The sequence below is a fragment of the Gavia stellata genome, chromosome 7 (genome assembly GCF_030936135.1).
Source record: "Gavia stellata isolate bGavSte3 chromosome 7, bGavSte3.hap2, whole genome shotgun sequence".
Classification (NCBI taxonomy): Eukaryota; Metazoa; Chordata; class Aves; order Gaviiformes; family Gaviidae; genus Gavia; species Gavia stellata.
This window is the reverse complement of record NC_082600.1, coordinates 39,001,563-39,026,720: the sequence shown is the minus strand read 5'-3', so window position 1 is coordinate 39,026,720 and position 25,158 is coordinate 39,001,563. Positions and strand designations below refer to the sequence as shown.

The following is a 25,158-nucleotide window of genomic DNA, read 5'->3' as shown; positions in this document are numbered from 1 at the left end:
TCCCATCACCTCACCACTACTATACAACAGCCAGGAGCAAGAGCAACTGTACAGATGGAAAGACTCTGGTGGGACTCATGCAGAAGACACTCCATCCCCGTGCCAAACTGCAGGAGAAGGTATGGCGCTGCCCAAAGCGAAAACTCTTCCACAGCCTCCCACAGGGACACCTGGGATCCCAGACACATGGAGGCACGCAGACAGTCTCGCCCCCGTCTGCCTGCAGGACCCCAGGCAGCAATTTTCTGTAGGCTGCATTGCATCCTCTTGCTCTCTCTTGGTTTGTAATTACCCACTCTGCTCATGTACACCATTGCTACATACATATCACAGAATCACTAAGGTTGGAAAAGACCTGTAAGATCATCAAGTCCAACCATTTAAAAAAAAAAACAAAAGAAAAACAACCCCAAAAAAACCCCACACACCCACAAAAAACCAAAACCACCCACAAACCACAAAACACAGCACAACCCACACCACAAACAACCCACCCACACCACACAGCACCATGCCCATCAAGCCACATCCCACAATGCCACATCCACACACTCCTTGAATACCTCCAGGGAGGGTGACTCTACCACCTCCCTGGGCAGCCTGTTCCAATGTTTCACTACTCACTCAGTAAAGAACTTTTTCCTAATATCCAGCCTGAACCTCCCCTGGTGCAACTTGAGGCCATTTCCTCTAGTCCTGTCACTAGTCACTTGGGAGAAGAGACCAACACCCACCTCTCTGCAACCTCCTTTCAGGTAGTTGTAGAGAGCGATAAGGTCTCCCCTCAGCCTCCTCTTCTGCAGACTGAACAACCCCAGTTCCCTCAGCCGCTCCTCATCAGACTTGTGCTCCAGACCCCTCACCAGCTTCGTCGCCCTTCTCTGGACACACTCCAGCACCTCCATGTCCTTCTTGTAGTGAGGGGCCCAAAACTGAAGACAGTATTCGAGGTGCGGCCTCACCAGCGCCGAGTACAGGGGCACGATCACCTCCCTGCTCCTGCTGGCCACACCATTTCTGATACAGGCCAGGATGCTGTTGGCCTTCTTGGCCACCCGGGCACACTGCTGGCTCATATTCAGCTGGCTGTCAATCAACACCCCCAGGTCCTTTTCTGCAGGGGAGCTTTCCAGCCACTCGTCCCCAAGCCTGTAGCGTTGTCTGGGGTTGCTGTGGTCAAAGTGTAGAACCCGGCACTTGGCCTTATTGAACTTCATCCAATTGGCCTCGGCCCATCGATCCAGCCTGTCCAGATCCCTCTGCAGAGCCTTCCTACCCTCAAGCAGATCAACACTCCCGCCCAACTTGGTGTCATCTGCAAACTTGCTGAGGGTGCACTCTATCCCCTCATCCAGATCATCAATAAAGATATTAAACAAGACCGGCCCCAAAACTGAGCCCTGGGGGGACTCCACTTGTGACCGGCCGCCAGCTGGATTTCACCCCATTCACCACAACTCTCTGGGCTCGGCCATCCAGCCAGTTTTTAACCCAGCGAAGAGTGTACCTGTCTAAACCACGAGTCGCCAGCTTCTCCAGGAGAATATTTGTGCTAAACAGCTCAAAATGGTGCATAGTGAAACTAGACAGAGATCTCTGACAAGCTGGCCAAAACTGCCAAGCTGACAGAAAGGGAAGACCCAATGGAAAGAAAAAAAAGAGGAAGAGGCTCTGGCCTCTGCCATGCATGGACATAAACTAAACACAGAAAAACTTTCTCCCTTTTCTTTTTCTCTAGCATACAGACAAGAAGGAGGGGGACCGAACAGAGCAAACAAAAAGAGGGAAAGCAGAAGAGAAGAAACAAGTGCAAGGGAAATAGGTCCATACTTACGATCTGAGCTGAAGTCATCTACCAAAATGATCTCATGGATGAGGCTGGAAGGGGTGCGGTTCAGGACACTGCAGGGACCCAAGGAGGAAAAAGACAATCTTTGTGAGCTACCATAATAACAACAACAACGGTAGGATTGATACAAATCTGCTATGCTATGCATTACAGCAGAAATACCAGACTCCACTAATGTGGAAGAGGTAACCTTGCCCTTGCACCAGGGTTCATTGGCAGGAGCCAAACTGCAAGCAGGAATATCCCAGAGAGCTATGGCATCTCAGCCAGACCTTACAAGGACCCACAGCCAGGAAGCTGACTGTGGGACTTGCCTGGGGGCAGCTAACAAAGGATGCTGCGGCATGCTCTCTGCCTCTAAACAGAGGGGCAAAGAGGAGACCATCACCTGCCCCGAGGCAGCCAGGAGGCTGTTCCAATCTGCCAGGCTCTGGGTAAAACTCATCACTGCTGGGGAGCAGAAAGAGAGCTGCCACTTTACCCAGCAAGGAGCTCCGTCTCAATGCCACAGATGAAGCCTGATGGGGCTTTCTCACCAATTCCCTTCTTTGGGAGGAAGGCAATTTTCTTTGGCAATATTCTGGATTTGGGGTTTTTTTTCTTTTTTGCTTGTCACTTGTCTTTCTTTCAAACCAGCCCCCACACTTGCTGAGAGCACCCCCCTTTCCCCAGGCCAGTCACACCATACCCCCACAATACCCTCGGGACACAGGGGGTTTGCACCTGCAGGACACAGGGGTTTTCACCCACAAGGAGGGGGGACAAAAGCTTCTGCCCTCCTCAGAGGTAGATGCGCTGTGGCACCTTGCAGTCAGAGCAGTCTGACCTCTTTGTCAGAGCAACAAGATTGCTCAGTCGCATTTAGTCACTCCAGTGATGAGGACAGCTATGCAAACTTTAATATTAAGAAACAGAGGTAAACACTGTCCTCTTGGTTCTAGCAACCATCTTATTTCAGTGGCACCTGCTCTTCTGATTTTGAGCAATTCTGCAGAAAGATTGTTGGCTTTTTTCTTTTTTTTTTTTTTTGGCTTTTTTGTTTTAGACAGGAAACAGACAACAAGAGTAATCCCATACTCCCAGGAATGGAGCTGTAGAGAAATAAATTACCATCTTGCTAAGTAGCATCACTGATGGCTTTGCATACAGAGCCAAAGTTTCCTCAGTTTAGGAGAGTTTTCCGCTGTCTCACACAGCAAAATTCTGACTGCTTTGCTGCTCAGTATCACATCCCACTCTATTTCAGATTTATGCTGCTTCATATGTCTCTGAGTGTATTTGTATTTTGAGCTTATATGTCCCCAGATGACTGAGCTTGCATTTTTCAAAGCTGAATCTCATTTGCTTCTCTTGGCTCATACCTCTCTGGATCCTCCAGCATGGTGGGGTGGGAGGTGGGGGATGTTCCTCTTTGTATTTATAAGTGCATCTTCTCCCAGCATAGCTATCATCTGTGTATTTTACAGACAAGGTTGCCCTGCACTGAAATTCTTGTCTGTGCAATCTCAATGCAAAACAACCAATCCAGACAGGCTGCATCCTACAGTATAATGGCTGTAAAATGGTATTCTACACCTTCTCCCACTAGCCTGACTATTAGCAATGCTCATATTTTCTGCACAAGTTTTAGGTCTTCAACTCAACGTAGCCGGGGAGAAAAACCCACTTTTTCTCTCTTTCTCACCTGTCCAATGATTCCCCAGTAGAGAGCAAACACTCCTCAAGGAGTTCACAGCTCATTGTTCAATGCCCAGTTCTGCTCTCAGCTCTGCAATAAATTGCTGCGGATCCTTGGGAAAGGTACTTAATCTTCTTTGCACTTTGTCTTGTCTGTCTTTTTAACAAGGAGCCCAGTAATCCTAGTATTTCCCTCCAATGAGTTGCAGAGACTGGCATGACAATCGATTACTTTTAGGCACAAAATATATTATTAGGATTCCAAAATCAAAATTACAATTGCTTTTTACAGCAGAAACACAGACTGTTCTCCCCTCATCTCATGGATTCCTTACCTCTTTTGTCTTTTCTCACACTTCCTTCTTTCAGTATCAGTGTCCTTACTCTGTTACTCTGTCGCATGACAGCACATCATCAGCATTGCCAATGAGTTTCTCTCCTCTGCTGATCTGCCCATCCCTCATCAGCTCACAGATAATCTTGTTTATTCCAGATGTTAGCAGAGGAGCATCTCTTTTTTTTCCCCTTTGCTCTAAAATAATCTCCTCTTTTGCCATTATTTAAATTGTCATTGTAATGAGTTTCTATACCAAATGCTCTAGCATTACAACAGCATCCTGTTAATCAGAATTTATGCGAGCTTTCTGCATAGGCACCGAACCAGACAGCTGTTCAAGTCCCTTGACTTAAAGCCTGACTATTCACCTTTACATTTGCACCAAAACCAAACAGTACGTGCAATACTGACTGAAATCAGAAGTAAAGAGAAAGAAAGGGGCCAGACAACAAAGCAGTTGATTTTCCCTTCTGCAAGAATAATCACCGCAGCAGAATTGATGGTATTGCTTAATGACTAATCAGGCACAGACATCAATCACACAAAATGCCTTTTGAGTGACAGTTATTTCTGAAAGAGAACAGGATGCTAAGCAAGTAACTGATTTGGGAGTAACAGCTATGTCCTGTCAAGGAAGAGATATCACGCAGGCAAGCAGCTCTTGACTGACACACATCTCCTGCAGGACCAAGGATGCCAGCAACAAGCCATTTGAACTGGCATGTTCACAGGTTCTGCCGGATAGCCCATTTCCCTTTTTTTTTCCCTACTTCCCTTCTTAGTCTCTTGTTGGATATTTTTAACCAGTTGTCTCCCTCTACACTGAAAACAAACCAATAAAATTTGTCTGAAGGACCAGCGGGATTTGGGGCAGCATAGCCTATCGGTGCGCTGGCTTGGTCCCTCTGGCAGCTTGCAGGCTGGGCAGAAGGTCCAGCTGCCTGTTGCCTTTACCTAGGGCAGAGGAGGAAAACGGCTGGAGCCCACAGCAGCAGGCAGGCATGCAGCCCATGCTGCCTCCGGGGACCAGGACAGACAAGCAACAGGGTGCTGGAAAGAAGAAGTTATTCCTCCCCACAGTCAATCCTCTGTTTCCCTCTCTCCCTCATACACAAACATTTCTCCCATTCTCAAGTGGCAACAACAGCACATCACTCCTGTTGCTTCCACCCAGCAGCAGAGATCCCAGGGGCAGCAGGGAGAGCTTGGCAGCTGCTGAGCTGCCAGAGGTGCTTGTGCGAGTCCACATATGCACACATGCAGGTGTGGTTAGCAAGGAAGGGTCTGCAGATCAGGATCTGGCCCCTACAGCTGCCATGTTTAGATCACCCTGAAATAAACTGTAATGCAGGAGTCTCATCCCTGGGTCACTTCCCAAGACCTTTTGGCACCAGCATTGCCACTCAGCTGACTTACCTTGCAGAGCTGTCAGAATAATACCGTAAGACAGTATCTGGCTCAGGGGAGCGCATTTAGGCTCCCTCTAGTTTTAATTTAAGAGTCATTCAATCCCAGTACCCTTTTCATATATTTCTTCCTAGAATCTCCAAAGTTTTACAGCTGATTATTGAATGCCCAAATTCAGGCACTCACCAGCCAGGCTTGCAAAGACCTCCCATATGAAAACTTCAACTGGTAGTACATATTCTACTCACCTCTAAAAATTGGGCCTCTAAAAAAGTTTTCAGCCATAGAAAATTTTGCTCTTAGTGCTGCTCATTTCCATCAGTTGTTGTCTTCCACCCCCACTTCTCTTATAGCATCCCCATAGCGTAATTATGATAACTAAACCTGGGACAAGGCCCATAGTAACAGTAGAATCGTATTTAACTTTCACCAGGTGCATCTCAAATGGTTAATTCTAATTATCTAAATAATCCTGCTCTACCTGGCTTAAGAAAGCTTTTATGGGTAAAGAAATAATGACAGGCTGCAAGCCTGACTAGTCAGCAGCTAAGCAGGCAGTACAATTTTATGCCTCCTGTTGCTTAATATCACTGAGGTCCTCTGCAGACTCACAGCCAGATCATAAACCAAACAGAACAGAACAGTCCTGTCCCTTTGATACCTGACATCCCAAAGTGCTGCAAAGTAATTACATAGTATTCGGTGCATTGACTGTGTATGGGAATTGAGCGACAATTATACTCACAGCAGTAGCTCAGCCTGGCACATGCAGATACATTTTGCTGAAAGACAGGACTCTCGGGTTACGGAAGAGACCTTGAGAGCACTGTGAAATCTTCAACTCCCTCTGTAACACCAGTGTCAACCTGCAAGTGGTACTAAGCCCCATGCCACTTCTAAAAGTGCAGCCATGACCTGAGTCTTCACCTCTGTGTAGGGTTGTCAAGGCTACTACCCAATGCTTGGTTGTGTAACACTGAAAATACTGTAGAGCCCAAGAAGAATTCAGCCTTCGGGATCCCTCGCCAGCCAGGAATAAATCATGGACACTTCTGACATGTGATGTAAGCAAGGAGTAAATCAATCACATCCACTGGCTGTAAACCATCTGGCAATGAAGACTCCAGCTGTAGCCAGAGGTCTGGGAGGAAATGCCATCCACCCCACCACTCACAGCAGAGCGCAGCCAGTCCCTCACAACAGCACTCCTCCAGTGGCAGCAGGATTGCAGGGACCAATTTGAATAGATGGGTCATCCATTTTTCAAGGTCTTTGCTGGGGGCTCTGGGTTGCAGGAGACCACATCTGAGACACTGGTAATACCACGTCTTGAATGCTGTGTCCAGTTCTGGGCTTCCCAGGACAAGAAAAAGAGGGACATGCTGAAGGAGGTCCAGTGAAGGACCACTAAGATAATTAAGGGGCTGGAGCATCAGCCGTGAGAGATGAGGTTGAAAGAGCTGGGGTTGTTTAGCCTTGAGAAGAGAATGCTCAGAGAGGTTGCAGAGTTTCCATCCTTGGAGATACTAAAAACTGACCAGGCACAGCTCTAAGCAACCTAGTCTAGTTGACCTTGCTTCGAGCAAGCCTGGTCTATTAATGCATCGGCAACACTCAGCTGCTCATTAGTACACATCACCTCCATAGGATCTGGATATCAATTTCTCTCTCTGTGTGTTACTGCTGCTCTGAATGTCATCTCTTCATTTTAACTATCATGGCATCTGGCTATATGACTGGCTGCATTTTCTTAAGGATCCTACTACCATGATTTCTGAGCACCTACCCATTTATTGTCCGACCTATGATGTAATTGGCAGAAATCTCCTCCTGTTGCCCTAGCAGCACCAGGGTTCCAAACAAATCTGCTCATTTTCTGAACAGTGGCTCTGTAGAACTCATTTTGTGGTTCAAATGAAAAGGAAATGATAGAGGTAAAAAGGCAAAATGTGGTAATGCAATATACACAGGTCTCTGGAAACAGTAGCACCAAACCTGGCAGACAGAAACCCAGCCTTCTAGCCATGAGGCCAACTAGAAAAAGCCTGTTATTTATTCACAAAGCACATTTCTCTAAGCCCACAGGATCTGACAGGGAAAGAAGTGGTGATGATGAATAATGCATTCCTGTTAGTGATACCATCAGCTCAACCTTCTACCCGGACAATTCACTCTTCCTTCAGCCTCCACAGGCTGTTCCTGGACCTGCTTGCAGGCTTCAGAGACCCTTTGAGAAATGATAAGTCAGACAGGGCAGAGGGCACTTTTTGTGTAAAAACTAAAAGGAAAGGAGCTTCCCTGGGTTCTGCAGGAGTGATGGGGAAGGGAAGGAGCAGCTGGAACATTGCTTTGTAGTACAGATAATTGCATGCTCCCATCTACTTGGGGATGCTGACAGGCCCTGTGCCACCTATTTACTTGGCTAGATCTGGCCACTGCTGATGATACTCAGATATGAGGAGACACTGGTACAAGATAGCAAGTGTCCTGCAGGTTCAGCAGGGTCTGTGCACAAAGCCGCAGGGAGGATCTGATGGGCCATCAGGTTCAGCAACTGTTTACCAGCAAGTGAGTCTGAGCACCTGCTCAGACTGCAAGGGCTCAGTCTCCATGAGACTTCAAGTTCATCACCTTCTGCTTGAAAGACTTGCGAGCTGTGCCCCCTGCCCTCACTGAGCCAGTCCCAGCTCCTGTAACACGTGCGCTAGCAGGGAGCTTGCTGTCCTGTTTATGAAACACAGTCCCTTTCAAGCCCCTTCGCTCAGTTGCAGCCCACAGCGTGCCCTTTGGTCCCAACTCTTCCAAACCAAGCTCATACAGACTGTTCCCATCTGTGGGCACAAACCCAGCAGCCTCTTTTCTGTTGCTAATGGTTCCCCCCATTGGGGCTATATAGCAGCTAACTGCACATATGTTTTGTCTTTGAAGATATGCCCACACTGCCAATCCAAGCCCCTGATGTGTCCTAGTGGGCCAGCTCAAGGGCAGGTCACAAGCACTTGGGCGACTGCAGCCACCCTGCTTGCCTAACCACTGGAAAATGCATAACCCTCCACCAGTGCCCTTCTAGGCACCATCGTTTGGGCCCAGCACACCTTGCTGAACTCACCTCTTCACCGTGCGGAGCAGGGTGGAGCGCGCCTCGTTGTGGAAGGTGATGATGAGGCTGGTAGCTGGCAAGTCTGTGTCATAGCGTACAGAAGTGCACCTGCAACACGGGAGAGCAGAAGTGTAAGCCAAACATCATCCAGCAGCAGTCACTGCAGCAGTGTACCTAGAATTTCTAAAGGAGAAGAGAGTAACACGCTAAAACCAGAAACAGCACAGCTGAGCTGCAGCAAGAGAGGCCTCAGCAGTCCTTGCACCAAGGTTGGCAGAGCTTAAAAAGAACTGTGCCTGTTGGAAGGTAAAGCTTTGAGGCTGTGATACCTAAACTCACAATGCTGCATGCTGAGGAGGACACGTGGGTTTCACGGGGAACAAAGTTTCGATATCGTGCACTCTAGTCCCTGGATTTGCCTGTGATTCATGTAAAATCTTGTTTATTCATGCATAGGACATGCACATGCTAAGGATGCATGGAGCTGGTACACCCAGGCATTGCTGTATAAAGCACTTTAAATTCTTTGGACATTGGACTTTACAGAAAGGAAAGCACTAGCTAGTGCTGCGATCTGTATCAGGGATTTGCTGAGGTTCAACACTAATACCTCAGCTGGCAATGGAAAGCAATTCCTCCCAGCTTCTCATCTGACTTTGTAATGGTAGGTACATACATTTATTCTCATACTCAGAACCAAGGATTAACTCAGGATCAGCTTGCACCAGGGCTGCTTATACCCTGTGAAGAGCAAGGATTCTTGGAGGAGAACAACTCTCAGATGTGAATCCTGGATCCAATTCTGGCATATACTAGGAATGGCAGATTTGGGCTGATCTGCTCCTCCAGAGTGTCCGCCTTCTTAACTTCCATCCAGTGCCAAACAGCAGTCAGTCTGCACTAATTCCCTGCCTGATGAAGAGCCCACACCTGAAATTGTGGCGTAGCATTTTTAACAACTCAAGGCCACGCATAGACTGAACCCATCCTGGGAGGGAATACAATTCAGTTCTTACAGCCACTACTTGTACTTCTGCATTTAATTACTATTCTTTTGTGGCTATTACTACACTGTTACTGTTTTTACCATCACATTCAATCCTACTGGTTTATGACTTTTTTATTGCAATATTTTATTAAGGGGACAGCAGCTTCTTACAGCCATTTTCAAACATATAAAGAAATCTTGATAAAGACTGAAACGGAAAACCTGAGACCAGACAGGAGACATACCACATTTATTATTGTTTCAAAATAACTCCATGATGTAATGCATATAAAATGTATTAAAGCATCAGGAAGTGGAAAAGCAGCAGAGGTTGGTGTATGTGTTATTTGGGGAAGTCTTCCCAAGATCTCAGCATTATTACAGCATCGCAGAGGACAAGGACAAAGCTTGTGCTTGGAAGTTGGCCCTCTCTTTGCTTTGGAAGAAAAAAACAGCTACATGCTAGGTCAGAAGGAGCTTGTAGGATGTGGAGTCAAGTATGCCCAAGCTCTGCTTGGGTGCCTGAAGAAAAAGTGACATGTTAGTGACCTATTGACTCCCCACTCCTTAAACAGAGAGCCAGGTCCATTTGTGACACAAGGATGGGCTTTCCTCAAACCATACCTAAATGGTACCATCTGAAATAAGTCCTCATCCTAAGTTGCCATCCCAGCAACCATTCCAATAATGATATAACACAAGGTACTCAAAACCAGATCCTCATTCCCAAATTGCCACCTCTGCAATGGAAAGTAACATGGAAATAGGTTTATCTGCTCTGATTATACACTGCTTTGGACTCCCCATTGCTGAAGGGAATCCTTGCAAAGCTGGGGCTGAAATGGCCATACATTTCCAGGGAATCACATATATGTTGTTCTTCAGACTGAAGTGCACAGATGACACTTTTCACAAAAAGCATGCTCTGCATGCTACCACAGATCAAAATAAACAATAATCCACCTCTGAAGTGAGCTGTTTGTAGGCCAGAACATGACAGCAGATTAACAGAAAACAGCAGTTCTGCATGGCAGGGAGACTTGTCAGTAATGCAGGACATGGCACCACTGCCTCTGAGTCACTAGGAAGCCAATCCCAAGTACTATGCCAGGGAACAGGAGCACAAGACTTTCATCTCACAACCAAAGTCCCAACTGCTTGCATTCACAAAGCACCCTGATGGCTGTCAGTGCTGGCAGGCTCACAAAGCTCCCTGTCTCCTGACATCCCTTTCACAGTTTCAGTCAAGTTAAATGCCTGGTTTCCCATTCCCAGCAGCTGTGAAGTGTTGCTTTGCAACCCTAGGTAGGGTCTAGGTTCCAGCCCAGCTAGACAAGCATTTCAGACACGGTTAGTTTGCTTCTGTTTTTTCCTCCATTGAAGTAGGCCATTTTACACTATCCTATCACTATCAAACCTACAGTTTTCAAGGTACAACATTATCTTTTTGTACTCCAGAAGCTACAAAATAGTTACCTGAGCACTATTAGTAATTTAAAGAGGAGTTTAGTCAGCAGAATAAATTCACCCCCAGTGCAACAAGGACAGAACAATGAGCACTTTGCAACCATGAAATATTCACTGTATTTACACATTAGTTTCATCCCCACCCCAGCACCCTTCATCCAAACTGTAATGTACAGGCTGGAAAGAAGGCACCAAACCAGCTTCAGGCAGCCGGGGCACAGCAGGTGAGGAACACCAGAGTAAAGCAAGGCTGCAACAATGGGGCACCTTGCAGCCAGGACAGAGGGTCCCTGAGAGAAGCCACGAGTGTGAGGGGAGTTGTGCAAAAAACAACTGTCAGATGAGCAATTTGAGCTGCAGTGGAGGGGCTGTGCTGAAACAACAAGGTGATGCTTGGACTTGGGAGAAGAGATGCTAGAAAAGCAACAAGCTGGGGTTGAATTAGTTAAGGGTCTCTGCGCATTTGAGACCTTTCCAGATTAACCATGAAACAGTAACGGACCGACGCTGGTGAAGAAAAACCCAAACCATCCTTTGTCAACATTGCAGAACAACACAGGAGGGCAGTGGACTCCCCATAACAAGCAGCAGCCATGGAGCAAGGGCTGCACGGTACCTGTAGTGCCTGGTGTCCCGAATGGGCCGATCGCTGCTGAGTTTGTCGCTCTCTAGCTGATTAAAAGCATGCTGGCGGTAGGGGTCTTCTCCGGCCTTCAGCAGCTTTGAGGACAAGTAAGCCTTTTCGTCAAAACCCCTCCGGCTATTCTTCTCTCCTTGGGGAGCCCTTGTCATCTAGAGCAGAGACAAGCATCAGAGCATCAGGGAGAGCAGCCGACTCATGTTTATACACAGGTAATAAGTTCAGACATGCGTATGCTAAGGCAGGTTGTTTGCCACACATCCAAAGTGGCTCAGGTATGGGGGAAGGCAGGACAGGCAAGAGCTTGGAAAAAAAAGCAGGAAACTCTCACAGATGTGATGTTATAATTGCCTTCTCAGAGGAAAATTGCAGGCTTCACTATCTTTACCGACTGAGCTTGGGATGAAAGCTGCTGTTCCTGATAGCACAGGCAGAGCTGAATTCCCTTTAGCACTTGTTACGCAGAACGTGAGAGACTGCAGGCATTTGGAAACCCTTCCAGGCAACGCAGGTTTGAGAGCAGCCTCCAGCCAATGTGGCTGAAACACAGTATTTTGAGGAAAAACAGTTTCAGCCTTTTGGCAATTGCTATTGCGTACAAACACAGAGGCAGCTTATTTAACAGGTTCCCTGCTGCGCCTTGCCCAGCTTTGTCCAGTCTCACAGAAGTTTGTGATAAAGCTGGAAGCTGCATGTGACTGTCCCCAGTCCCATGCAAGACCTAAAACTCCTGGGCCATCCCTCTCCTCTCCTAATTTTTCTCTAGCTTTCCTAGGCCACAGAGTCAGTGCAATGCCAGCACCTGACGACCATTCACTAGGGCTACTGGGAGGGAGGACAGGCACAGTTCTAGCCCATGCTGAACTCTTAGATATGAGATTTTGGTTGGAAACAACCCAGAAACTGTAAAATATCAGCTTATAAAACTATCAGGATTGTTTATACAATAAAAGTAGTTTAACAAATTGTCTGTAGTAGCCATTTGATAGACCAAATCATGAAGAAGCCATAAAATGCTCCCAGCCTTGTACAAGGCAGTGCTGGAGGTCCCTAAAACTGCTGGAAAAGGCAGATTCTGGCACATCCAGATCATCCAAAGTGGTGAACAATCCCCAGATCTTGAGATCCTTCTGTGTAAAATAGATTGGATATTAGTCTCTAATACTAGGCTTGATCACATTTCTCCCTCTGCTATAAGCCTCCTTTTAGGAGTTTTAGAGGGCAAGAGACCAGGGACTGGTCCCCGACATCACACAGTGTTTTGGCTGAGCCATCTTAGTGGGCTGGGAAACAACTCAAGAGACCCAGTACCACAGCAAATTCCTTAAGCAGGAGAGCACTCAGAAGAACAAACATCTCTGCACCTTTCTCTGAGAAGGGCTACCCTGCAATGCAGACAGCCCTAGAAGAACCAGACAGTTGGGTAAGATGATGGCAAATGAAATTCAGTGTAGACAAGTGCAAGATAATGAACGTTAGAAGAAACAAATTGAACTACTCATGCACATTGATGGATTTCAAGTGAACCGTGACCACTCGTGTTACAGACCTGAGTGTCCCCACGGACAGCTCAATGAAACCCTGCACTCGGTCCGCTGACATGGGAAATACAGCAAATCAAGTGCACTGCAAGTGGGACAGAGAAAACTGAAACCATTGTGAACAATGTTATACAAAATCAGGGACAGCTCAGCAGCTGTGACTAGAGCGCAAGTTTTGTCAAACCAGGCTCTGGAAGGAAGCTACTGGAGGATGAAGAGAAATTAAAGGTTAGGACTATTCCATTTGGAGTGAAGATGAACGAAGTGAGAAAAAAAAATGAAGGTGGCCCATAAAATTACGCCTAATACAGCCTAGGCCAGCCTGGTGCTCAGATTTCCCTTTCTTACCATATAAGAATGAGTGAAATGTCTTTTCATAGGAAAAAAAAAAAGCGCCACTATTTTCAACATAAAGAACTGATTCAGCCACTGCACAACCAAGCTGCCGCATATGGATTTACCCTCCTGCAGGACTCACAAAGGCACACTTTGGCAGGTAAGTCTGCCTCCGTTCCGCCTCTCCAGGCAGCGAGCGCCCTGCCCTGCCCTGCCGCCCCTCAGCGAGGGATGCCGTCCCCCTGCCACCCCTCGCAGCGCCGGGGCACCGGCTGGCCGTGTCGCTGGCTTAGGGCAACGGCTCGGTGATCTCTACAGCTGGTTTCACAGCCTGCTGCCTAGAATCTCCCTTGAAATTACATTTTCAGTAGCAGGAGGAAAAGAATTACTTTAGTACCTCTAGAAATTGAAATGTTTCCTCCTTTAATTCATACTAGGCGTTTTGTCAAAATTAGCTTCCATTTCTCTTTTTCCTCTTGCCCTAGAAAACAACACTGATTCGTAGCAAAAGGCGCTTTTAAATATTTTGCAGTCATTCGCTTGCCCTTTACCACTTATCTCTGTCTCCCCAAGCCCTGGAAAAACAACAGCTGGTTTTGGTTTATATTACCATGAACTTTGTGCAAAAAGCTGGAAGCAGCAACAAGTCTTCAGGAGCCATTTTGTCAGGGCACTGCAAGGTTCCGGGGCTCCCCATGGTGGGCCTCAGGGCAAGGCCTGGCAGCCAGGGCCTGTCCCACCCTCCAGCCGGGAGCGGGACAGGCGGGGGGCACTGGGGCAGCCCCAGCCCCGGGCATCGGGCACCTCTCTGGGGCCCAGCCTGGCTGTGGGCCCACCATGGCAGGGCCCGTGGCTGGGCAGGGCAGGGCTGTGGGGAAGCTGGAGACCAGCCCTGCTGTGGCATGGCTGGGGCAGGGGCTGACAGCCCCGGCGGTCCTCTGTCATGGGCAGGGTAGAGGGACCCCCGGGGGGCTGAAATGGGGCCCTGGGCCATGGGCAGGGTCGGGGGAGCCCCGGGGAGCGGGCAGGGACAGGGAGGCCCATTAGTGCCCTCCGGGCCACGACACATTTAAAACTTGAACTATTAGGAGAAATTCCTCTAGATACTACGGGTCTCACATTACTCACACATCAAATCCAAAAAGTGGTAAAAGAGCACTGGGAATGAATTGTCAGTTAAGAACATTTCTCATTTTTATCTCAGCCAGTATCTCTCTGTGCTCTCTTCAAACAGGCACAAGGAAGGATTCAGGGGACGGTAGCTCAGAGGGTCTAGCTTCAGCCGCCAGACAGACCGCTAATCAACAAGTAATCAAACAATTGATCTGTGAGCACCAAGAAGATAACAAGGTAATAAATAGGAGCCAACTGAGATTTGTCAAGACCGCATCATGTCAGACCAACCTAATTTTCTTCTGTGATGGAGTAATCAGTCTTAAGGGTGTGGAGAAACAGGAAACAGATACATCATGACTTTGGAAAGGTTTTTGATAGGGGCTGGTAGGATATTGTCATTAGCAAGCTAGGGAGATAATAGTCTAGATGAAACTAATGCAGAAGGGGTGAAACTGGTTGGAAAGCCACCGTCAGAGCAGAATTACCAGCTGTTCACTGTCAGAGCAGAGGGCTATGGTAAGAGCAGGTCTTAGGGGTTTATTCTGGATCCAGCACTATTCAGTACTTTCATAAGCACCTTGCATATTGAGACAGAGTACATTTATCAAATCCATAGGAAATACAGCAAAAGTGTCGGACATATTGGGGAACAGGATTAGAATTCAAAATTATCTCAACAAATGGGGGGAAAAAAAAGTCTGAAAACAATAAATACAATTCAATAACACCCCATAGACCTCTACAGTTCATCAGGTCTGCATTAATACAAAATATGGAAGAAAGAACAAGGTAGCAGCTCCTCAGAAAAGCCCTAGATGTTACAGCTCATTATAAAGCACACAACAGCAAAGCCCAATAAAGAGAAAAGAGCAAACACCATCCTGAGTGGAGCCCGGACAGCTATGAATAAGCCTGGCAAAGCGAATATAAAGCTTATCTTTAAGGAATGACTTGCTTTATCAGATTCTTTTCCTAGAATATAGATGTTTGACGACAGGACATTTTTCACTGTTAATTGAAAACATACTTGACAGGAGCAGCACAGGTTCTCTATGAAATAGTAGTCAGTCTCCTGCCAAACCCTCTGAGGATGTTAGTCCGCCCCCTCTTTCCTCTCCCTTCACATTAACACCTCTCACTTCAGGAAGAAGTCAATATAAGCACATATGAGCTTTGGGTATATTAAAAGCACAGTATGTGCAGCTGAGTGCAGAGTTAAGACTTTTACGACATCAACAGGACAGTTCATACTTGTAAGTTCTCTATGTAGCTACACACCCTGTATCCCCATGCTTGAGGCTGGAACAACAAGTGGGAGTTATGGGAGCAGAAGAGCCCAGTTCCTTCTGACTGATGCTCTGTGATAGACCAAAAAATTTGCTAGATGAAAGCAGATATAAAGATGAATAGGCACTGGAAATGTGAGTGTCTAGACTAGGGATTAGCAAAGTAGTTTGCACAAATAAAGGTTTGTCCCAAACATTGCTGAGACCTCCAACACAATTCACATACCAAAATTTCAGGAAATAATGTAAACCTTCTAATCTCATTTCACCGTTTCTCATTTTCACATATGCTTTTCCCTTTCAGTGACAGAATGGACTGAGTTGCTCTTCTGCTGTTGAAAGCACGTTCTTATTTGTGTTTTGACATGGTTCAAGAGACCAGAAACTATTTAAGTAGTGAAATTAGCTTTGTAAGCAGGGGATTAAGGGAAAGGAATTAATGCCACGCACATCTATGAAAACTTGAGAGGCTCATTTCTTGACTAGCACAGTGATATTCCTCTAGGCCTGATCACTTGTAAAATAGCAAGACAGTCATACAGACAGTGCCACTCACCTCCGTGCATTGTCACTGTCTGCCACCAGGCACAGGCATGCCAGCTCCAACATCGTGCAAACAGCCACTAAAACCAAAGCAGCCGGGGGCTTCAGGATCCCAAGATTTTTTTTTGTAACAGCAGGCTTGGCCGAATTCAAAAAGGATAACCATACTCCAGGGGTCATGAGGAATCATTACTTAACTAGAGTAAGGCATGCAAAACTCTCAAAGGTAAGTGCAATTAATCATTTTACAGTTACTGTGAAGTTAGTCCAACAGAAGTTTTATATGACAGGACGTATACTTTGCAGCTTTTGCATATCTTTCTTACAAGTGTTTAGCACTAGTACAACAAATGGAGCAGGGGGCTGCCATGCTTCTCTTTTGTTTTAAGCTCATTTTCATGATTGTGTCAGCTCTGTCAAATCTCAGGACAGAAAAGCATCAATCATAAGCCATGCCCAGTAAGTGTCTTTCCCTGGAAGAACTAACTGACCAGGAAGGTCTAACTGATGAATATGGACACAAATCAAGCCAGAGAGTAACAACCTCACCAAACACTCCCTCTTGAGGCCCCTCCATTGATTTATCCTGCTGCTGCAGCCTCATATACTGCCACTGCCATGACCCCCAACCCTGTCAGCACCTCCCTCCCACCAGCCCTGCAGGTCCAACCGCCCTCAGCAGAGTTTTCCCCTCTGAACTGGTTTAATGTCAGCTTCAACCCACTGGGCTAAGATACCACCTTGCTGGCTGAGCAAATCCTCTTCCCTCACAGCAAAGGCCAAGTCACCTCTGTAAACCACAATGGAGCTGCTGGGGTCCACACGGTGTGAAATATTTCTCCGTGAGCTCACTCCACTTGCTCCATATGTTGTCCCAGTGACCTGAAGACAAGTCCCAGAGAGGACAGAACAGCACAGCACCACCATCAGCAATCAGATACTGGGGAGCACAGCAGTGATTGGGGATGCTACAGAGACAGGTGCTGCTCAGCTCTGTAACCCATATACTGGCACATGGATGGGCTATGAACGGCACAGAGCACAGACAGGGCAGGACTGAGAGCTGCAGCAACTCCCAAGAAATTTCCAGGAGATCCTGCTTGCCCAGGGAGCAAGCTACTCTTGATGGGCTGAACCTGCAAGATATCATCTCTTGAACGGCTGTTGCTAAGAGTGTTTATTTTAGAGGGTGCGTTGCATTTCCAGCTGGGTTTAGGAATCCCAGTATGCACATGGCTCTTGTAACGTCTCATGAAATAGACCATATACTTCTCCGAAAAATTGTTCAAAATACTTAAGAGAAAAGGCTGTGCCTGACAGCACAGGGCCTGTTTTATTCATGCTTTGTTTAACTGTGTAAAGCATTTTAAATGTGGTTTAGGAACAATGATCTTATGGAACTTCTGTTATGAAATGCTAATAAAAATTACCACAGTTAAATAGAACCATCTCTGTTCTTCAAGAATTGCAAGTGCTGACAGAGGAGCTCAGCGACCCATTTGAATGTTTTGTTTGTAGCTTGCACCAACTGGAGTAACACAGCGGAAGCAGTAAAGCAACTTGCATTGATCAGCTCCCACACCAGCTAGTTGGTCACAAGAGATTTTCTACTGCCATCAGCACGGGACAATCTTGAGGCCTGCTGCCAGTCCCTAACTGAGCTGGAGAGACCAGTGGTGGGCCCCCAGCAGAGGCTATTTTCAATGCCCTCTGAGAAGAGGCCATGGTTGCCAGCTCACAGGGTTTCTCCAGGCCCTGCGACAGAGCTGTAGTCACCAAGGGATGGTGGGAGTGAGGAGCAGGGAAAGTCTGCTGGGGCTTGCTTTCCAGCATTGCTGCTTGCCCAAGGTGCCCTCTCCACCTCACTGTTCTTTTCCACTGCCTCCTGGCATTTATTGCCTTCTGTGCATGCAGAGGCAATTCTCTGGCAGCTCTGCGAGACTGCATCTCTGCTCTCTTCTGTTTTAGCACTGAGAAACCCTTTCTCTCTGTCCCTGCGTCATGGCTAGGAAGTCATAGGATTCCACCAAACATTTTCTATTTTGTTCTTCTCTTCTTCCCTCATAGTTTTGCCAGACATTGGGCTGTTGACAAGGAAAGTGTCCTCAAACATCTGGCCTGAAAAGGTGGAAATCCCGTATAAGGCAAGAAAGGAGAAGCGATTATTTTTCTGTGTTTGGTTTCTACAGCAATGTTCTCCCCACACCCATCAATTTTTGGATGTTACTTTCAGAGCCTCCTCCAAGAGACACAGAAGATGGCACAGTGTTTTCTATGTTATTGCCTACAGCCTGGATGAGGTGAACATCACACTCTCCTATGATGTCTGTCACAAGCAAACACGGGTTGTTAGTGTGAAGAGTTTAGAAAGAGGATGTTGCTGACTTACCAGTCACAACAGTGTGTTGATAGGCAAGGCTTGGCCACTACCTTTCAAGCAGACTTGCCATGGTTTGACAAGCTGGTCTTTTGGGCAGTTTTGGGGAAAAAAGCAGTCAAGAGAGGAAAACAGTGCGGGGGAAGTTTACAGGGGGAGCAGCAAAAAAAAAATACAAAACCCGAGAGCAATTAAGTTACTACCTCTGTCTATCACAAGCAGTGGTTCTCTGGTAGCTTCACACACCACTACCCTCATCTAACTTCTCAGCATACGGAAAGGTGGTGTCTGTCCTACCATAGTCCCAACTCCTTGCTTTAATGTCTAAGGACTCGCAATCTTGCTTCTGAGGCAGCTATGCAGCCTCTGCCTAATGATCATACTTAGCCATCTCTTTAGTGACTCTGTGGAGAAGCATCATTCTTGTGATATTCCATCCTGATCCTGCATGTTCTTGCCTACAGAAGGGAGGGATGCTTCCAGGAAGCACATCTGGATCGCTTTGTCCAGGTCCCAAAGGTATGCAAAGCAGCATGGGTTGACAACTGAAGGACAGCCAAAAGTAACACACAGTGCACAAGCGCCAGCACTACAGCACGTATCAGTCTCATTCATTTTGCAGACAGCAGCCCTAAAGAATGTGGGGTACTCGCTGCCACGCTGGTTATATGAGCTCAGCATCATACTGCATGCAAACAAGTCACTTCCACATGCAGTGACTGGCTTCAGCATGAACTAACCGCTCTCCACCCTCATGTAGATCAGCAGTCCATGCATAAATCATGTCTACTTGGATTCCCCTCTGAATACAGTCCTGATGTTTATTCATTGTAGAATCATAACCTGAGAAGCTGGAATTTATTATACAACTTCACTTGTGACAGGTGCATGATACTATCAGTTATCATGCTCTATTGCTGGCCAAGACAAATATAGGGTATTCAGATATAACAAACGGCAGGAGATGACTTCTATAAAGTATGTCCATCTTTGACCCAGCTATGTAATCCTGAATAGACCTCGAGCAGTTAGCAAGGGCTGGATCCTGCAAAGTTTCCTGACTCAGCTGCCCAGAGACAGGAAGACATTGCCGGTAACTGGAGGGAGGGGACATGATGCCCTGGGGCATCCTTCTAGTCTTTTGTTTTTAGAAGTGTAGAATAAAGCAAAGCACTGGAAGCCAAAAGGGCTTCAAAGATAGATGCCCGAGGGCACTCGCTTCCAAACAGCTCTGAGGAAATGAGCCTGCTCAGAACTGTGGTAAACCAGAGCCCAGATGAGGTGAAGCAGTTGCCAAGGCCTATTTCTTCCCTCGGCTTGAAGTCTAATGCACACAGATGTCCATTATCCAAAACTGAAAAATTATATTACAATTTTTGTTTTTAATATATTTGTGACATTCACATACATTGATTTTGTATAAACACCCACATGTCCAGACACACATACATCTGGCTTCTATGTTCATTTGATCTTCATCTCATTCCCTGGAGTAAAGCCATTTTTTTCCCCCTATTTATTTGGCAAATTTTGTTGTGACATGAACACTGCCATTTTTGCTGATGAAAACCTTTATGCTTTTGTATTTCTCTCCAGGAGAAAGAATGTGAAGAAGACCCTGAAAAATAGTGAGGGGATGGTCTTCAAAATTATTGAGTATCAGCATGAGAGAGCAGTGTGAGGTCTATGGGGTTGTTCTTCCCTGAAACAGCACTTGTTTTCCAAGCATACCTCTCTCTATCTGTAAACAGCCATGACAACATCAGGTGTCAGAGGGAAGACAGACATGACAGCACACTCTTTGAATACCTAAGGGACTAGACAGTTCATGCTGGCACCCCCACCAAAACAGAAGCATTGTCAGAAAGATATCCCAATAGGTAGCTGCAGGCATAGTGCCTCTCGGAATGAAGGTTTTGTACAGAGAAATGACTGTCACATGGATACAAAGCTGTCTGCATTCAGACATCTGTTTAGCATCACATAGCAAACCTCCTTAGAAAAAGCCATCTAGGTTACTTACTGTATATAGGAGTACTGCTCTGCTAAAGGTTATGCATACACAGTTTGTAAAAGTGTGTTTTGAGATCCTTCAGAGCAAAAAAAGGTACTATAGGAAGTTGCACTTTTTCTTCTGAAAAAATATCCTGGTATTTATAGACATTTAAATATGTAAAGAATGTCCCTGATTTCCAAGTGATTTCAAATTACTAAAACCAAGAAGAAAAAGGCGCAATATTTTGTTATCTGTCTTCTAAGTGTTAGATGCTCAGTGGCCGTTTATACGTTACCTGAACCCTGATTTATAGCATCTGTATCAAGACAGATTGACATAGCATTCTGTATCAAGACAGATGATGCCCTCATAATTACCTGGCAGCACCTATGAAGCCAATAAGACAGTTCAAATGAGTGTGGTCTAGGTCTTCATTAAATTTATCAGTCACATAAATTGTGTCTCCCTATGCCCACTCTCTAACCTATGCTGTCTGCACAGACACAAAGCATGCATGTGCCTCCTGTGCTGATGTACTAGTCCATTCCCTTTGAACTCAAGTGACCTACATTCAGCCTTTTCCTCCCAGTGAATCACAACTGTCGAGTGACAGATGCTGCCAGATATTTTCGCAGAGGAGAAAGCAATTTTAGGCCTCATAAGCTGCTAACGTAGTCAGCAGTGAACTAGTTACCGAAGAGATCAGTAGAGGTCAGCTAGCACTGAGGAATGGGCACTGCTCACCCAAAGCATTAAAATATTTAATTATATTAAGCCTGGGGCTCATTTTCTTTGCCTTTGAGATCATGCTGTAAGGGCTTTTTGCTAAGGCTAGAGAAAGGATGTTGAAGTACCTTTTTAATCATTCATCCTCAAGAGTTAGAGCTTTAAACAGAGATTAGAAGATTAAGAATAAAATAGTGTGGTTTTGCAACTAGCCAACATTCACACTCTGCAGAAATACTGTGCACATGCACAGCTGAGCCAGGAAAACAAGGAGACATTTCACATCCCCACCAGGGACAAACCCAGCCCCACAGCAGGAGGTGGGAATTTCTCCCCATCTTCCATCAAGGAAAGATTTTTTCTCTAACATGTTTTTGTTAGTGAGTCTTGCTCAAACAGTCATGATTTTGAATGTTATCCAATTCCGCACTAACTCTTTCCTCTCTCCCCATGTTAATCACCAGATAGATCCTGTTACAGCCTCTCATACGTAACTGTACCATGCAGGTGGGAAGCACGGCACATCCTGCAGACCAAGCCAGGTGGCAGACTGGCCTCAGGGAGCCACACTCCTGCCATTGTGCCAGCTAGGATACCATGATGCTGGGGGAGGCTGGCCCACAGCCCCAGAGCCTGCACAGAGCTTGTCTTCCCAGGAAATAACACCCGGGTAGGATGCGACCTTGGTGAGTCAGGTAATTTACCATGATGCTCCATACAGCTCTTCCTCACATTAACTTTTGAACAACACACAGAAAGGCTCTTGGCAGGACCTGTTGGTTGGGAGATAGCCAGGCCCAATATGAAAATACAACTTGTCTGTAAACCAACAACCAAACTGGCGTTTAACAGAGTGACTTAATATAACTCCTCACGCTGCTATTGAATCATGACCTGGTTTCTTTGAGAAGTTCAAGAATGACCTTCAGCTCACAATGCAGTCTTCTATTTCGGAGGTTCGAAGCCATGAGATCTATCCCAAGGGACTGTACTGGTACTTTTTCTGTAGTGACAATACTGATGGAGCGTATACATCCATGATTTATTACAAAAATGAGTCCTTCTGCACAAGACCTTGTTCACCCAGATATGTCCTTTGCTGTGCATTCAGCCCTGCTGCATGGAACACTGTCTTCCAATAGTGGAAAAACTCATTGTCTATTTGTCAGTGAAGATTTGAGAATATCAGGCCATTGGCATTTTGTTTAGGAGCCAAATGATATTCCATTTTAATTGATTAATTTTTCAGTTACTGCATTGCTCCAATTCCAGGACTCAGCAATCAATTTGAACTGACAAGACCCTCAGAGCCATGCCCTGCTCCTGCTTGGGTCTCCATTTGCAAAGGCATTAAATTTACCTCCCCAATAGCAAATTTAATCAAGGATGGTGCATACCAATAGAGAATCATGAAATGGGCTCATATATGCCTGTCAAATATGAAAAAACCCTATGTTACGCTATGCAGGCCTCTGTCATTCTAAACTTCAATCACATTATTAATAGAAGCCTCCTCAACAGCCTCTCTGCTCTGCCGTTTAATCACTGTCAACCAAGTAAGAGCTGAGCATATAAGGAAGAGCAGAGACATTGAAGCGGGCATCACAAAAATGCACACATCTGACAGTCTCAAAATGCACTCAGGACAGGTATAGCCAAAACCACTGCTCATGGAAACACAGTTCTCCCCATGCACAAAGCACCACAGTCCCTCACACAGCCACTCATCTCAATCTGCAGGTGCAAACTGCGGCAAAATAAAGTCAATGATTGCAATGACCAGCAAGGATCTTTAAATTCCATTACTCTGTCAATCCCCATCCAATACAAAGGGCAGCCATCATCTGACTCTGCACATACAGTGCTCATAGTTCTGCTGCGAGTCTCGTATTGTAAGATCATCATTGCATCATTGTAAGATGCAACTCCTGGGTTATGTTGTTAGGAGAACTCACAGCTTTTCTTTTGAAAGGATAAATTTTTGCCTTCATAGCTGCAGAAGAGAAAAAGGTAGATACCTAGAAATTCAAAACCCAGCAGGTAAAGATAAAGGATACAAAACTTGATTTTCAAATTAAGTAATGTTTGAATGTTTGTGGTCAGCCATAACACCGCTACAGAAACCTTGGGCTATAGCTGGTTTTTGGCCTGGATAAACCATAAGTCTGATCAGGCAGATTTTGGGAGCTGCTGTTTTTGAGTTCATTTATTAAAAGATGTGTCTGACATTTTTCTCCACATATTCAGCTAGTGAGTTTTTGCTCAAATTTCTTTTTCAGAAAGCTTCAAGAGCCCTGCAGTCTGGTCCCACTTTCCTCACACCACGTAAAGACTGCGCTCCTGACAGCCTCCCCCCACTACAGCTGGCTGGCTCACAACCCAGCCACCAGCTCAGCAGTTTCCACTCTGCAAGCAAGTTTTCAAACTAAAAGTTCATGCATGTGTCATAAGAAAAATGTGGGTGTCTGTTTCTGATAGCTGGGGCTGTGCCCCTAACCTTTTGCTTCCCAGAGGAGTGTTGTGTGAGAATAATTGATGCTGTCAAGGAAGACAGTTTTCCCTTCTCAACATCTATTGGACACGTTTTTTTAAATTCTCTTCTTCCAAAGCATGACAGCTGAGTATAACCAGTAGGACAGTGAACTCCATTCACATCTTTGGGAAGCGAAACAGCCCAGCTACCTCCCATTGCCTAGGAGCACTGGGCAGGTGCATTTTTCACCACACAGATTTATTTCACCAAAGAAAGAGCACAGCTCCAAAAAGCCACTGGTGCTGTGATGGTCAAAGAATCTTGCCTGGGCCTTCAGCAGCCTTCCTAAATGTGAACGAAAAATAAAACCTAGATACATTCAGTCCTGTCACAGCTCCATGAAAACCACGGGGTTCCTCACGAGGATGAGCTCTGCTTCGTGAGGTCTGCTCGCTCCTCTCCGCCAAGAGCAGCACAAAGCACAGAGGCATTGTTTGTGTTCAGAACACAATGTAAAAATCTAAGTGTGCTGTAAATTACTAGTGAAATCCAGTGGCAAAATTCCCAGTGACATCAGCAGGACAGGATTTCAGCCACAACAAAAATATAAACAGAGGAACAAACACACACAGAGCACTCTTCAAGGCTCCTGTTTTCCACTATCTTTCAGTCATTCACGTTCATGGTTTTCACACAGAATCACAGAATCATTAAGGTTGGAAAAGACCTGTAAGATCATCAAGTCCAACCATCAACCCAACACCACCATGCCCATTAAACCATGTCCCACAATGCCTCATCCACACGTTCCTTGAACACCTCCAGCGATGGTGACTCCACCACCTCCCTGGGCAGCCTGTTCCAGTGCTTCACCACTCTGTCAGTAAAGAAATTTTTCCTAATATCCATTCTAAGCCTCCCCTGGTGCAACTTGCGGATTTTATGACAATCTATTGGAAAAATCTAACTGTTTAACACACTGAACTTCCCCTTCTTCCAAATCTTTATTTGCCCTGGGAAATGGCTTATGTTTAGAAACCATTATAACTAATACCTTGTTAAATAGCCTTCATTACCCAGAAGGCAAATAATGTATCAATTTCTAGCTGGAGGTTGTGGTGGCAAGGTAAAGGTTAAATGCAATACAGCTTGTTAGAGACATGGAGTCTGTAACGCAATTCATTTTCTCCCAAATACAAAAACATCTTGAGACATTCTTCACATTTCTGGCTCACTCTTGTTGCGTTTTAGCATTTTGGCTCCAGAAGGGAACGTGGAGATGAACAAACATGAAGAAAG

General features: G+C 46.0%; 1 protein-coding gene across 1 annotated transcript in view; it reads right to left on the bottom strand.

Moving 5' to 3' along the window:
* Positions 1 to 25,158, bottom strand: part of GALNT16 (polypeptide N-acetylgalactosaminyltransferase 16) — a 78,368-nt gene that overhangs the window by 27,790 nt on the left and 25,420 nt on the right. Inside the window, exons 3-5 of the mRNA XM_059819528.1 lie at positions 11,442 to 11,579; positions 8,380 to 8,478; positions 1,835 to 1,902 (exon numbers count right to left, since the gene is read on the bottom strand). Of these exons, the coding sequence (XP_059675511.1) occupies positions 1,835 to 1,902; positions 8,380 to 8,478; positions 11,442 to 11,579 (305 nt within the window). The remainder of the gene's footprint in view (positions 1 to 1,834; positions 1,903 to 8,379; positions 8,479 to 11,441; positions 11,580 to 25,158) is intronic.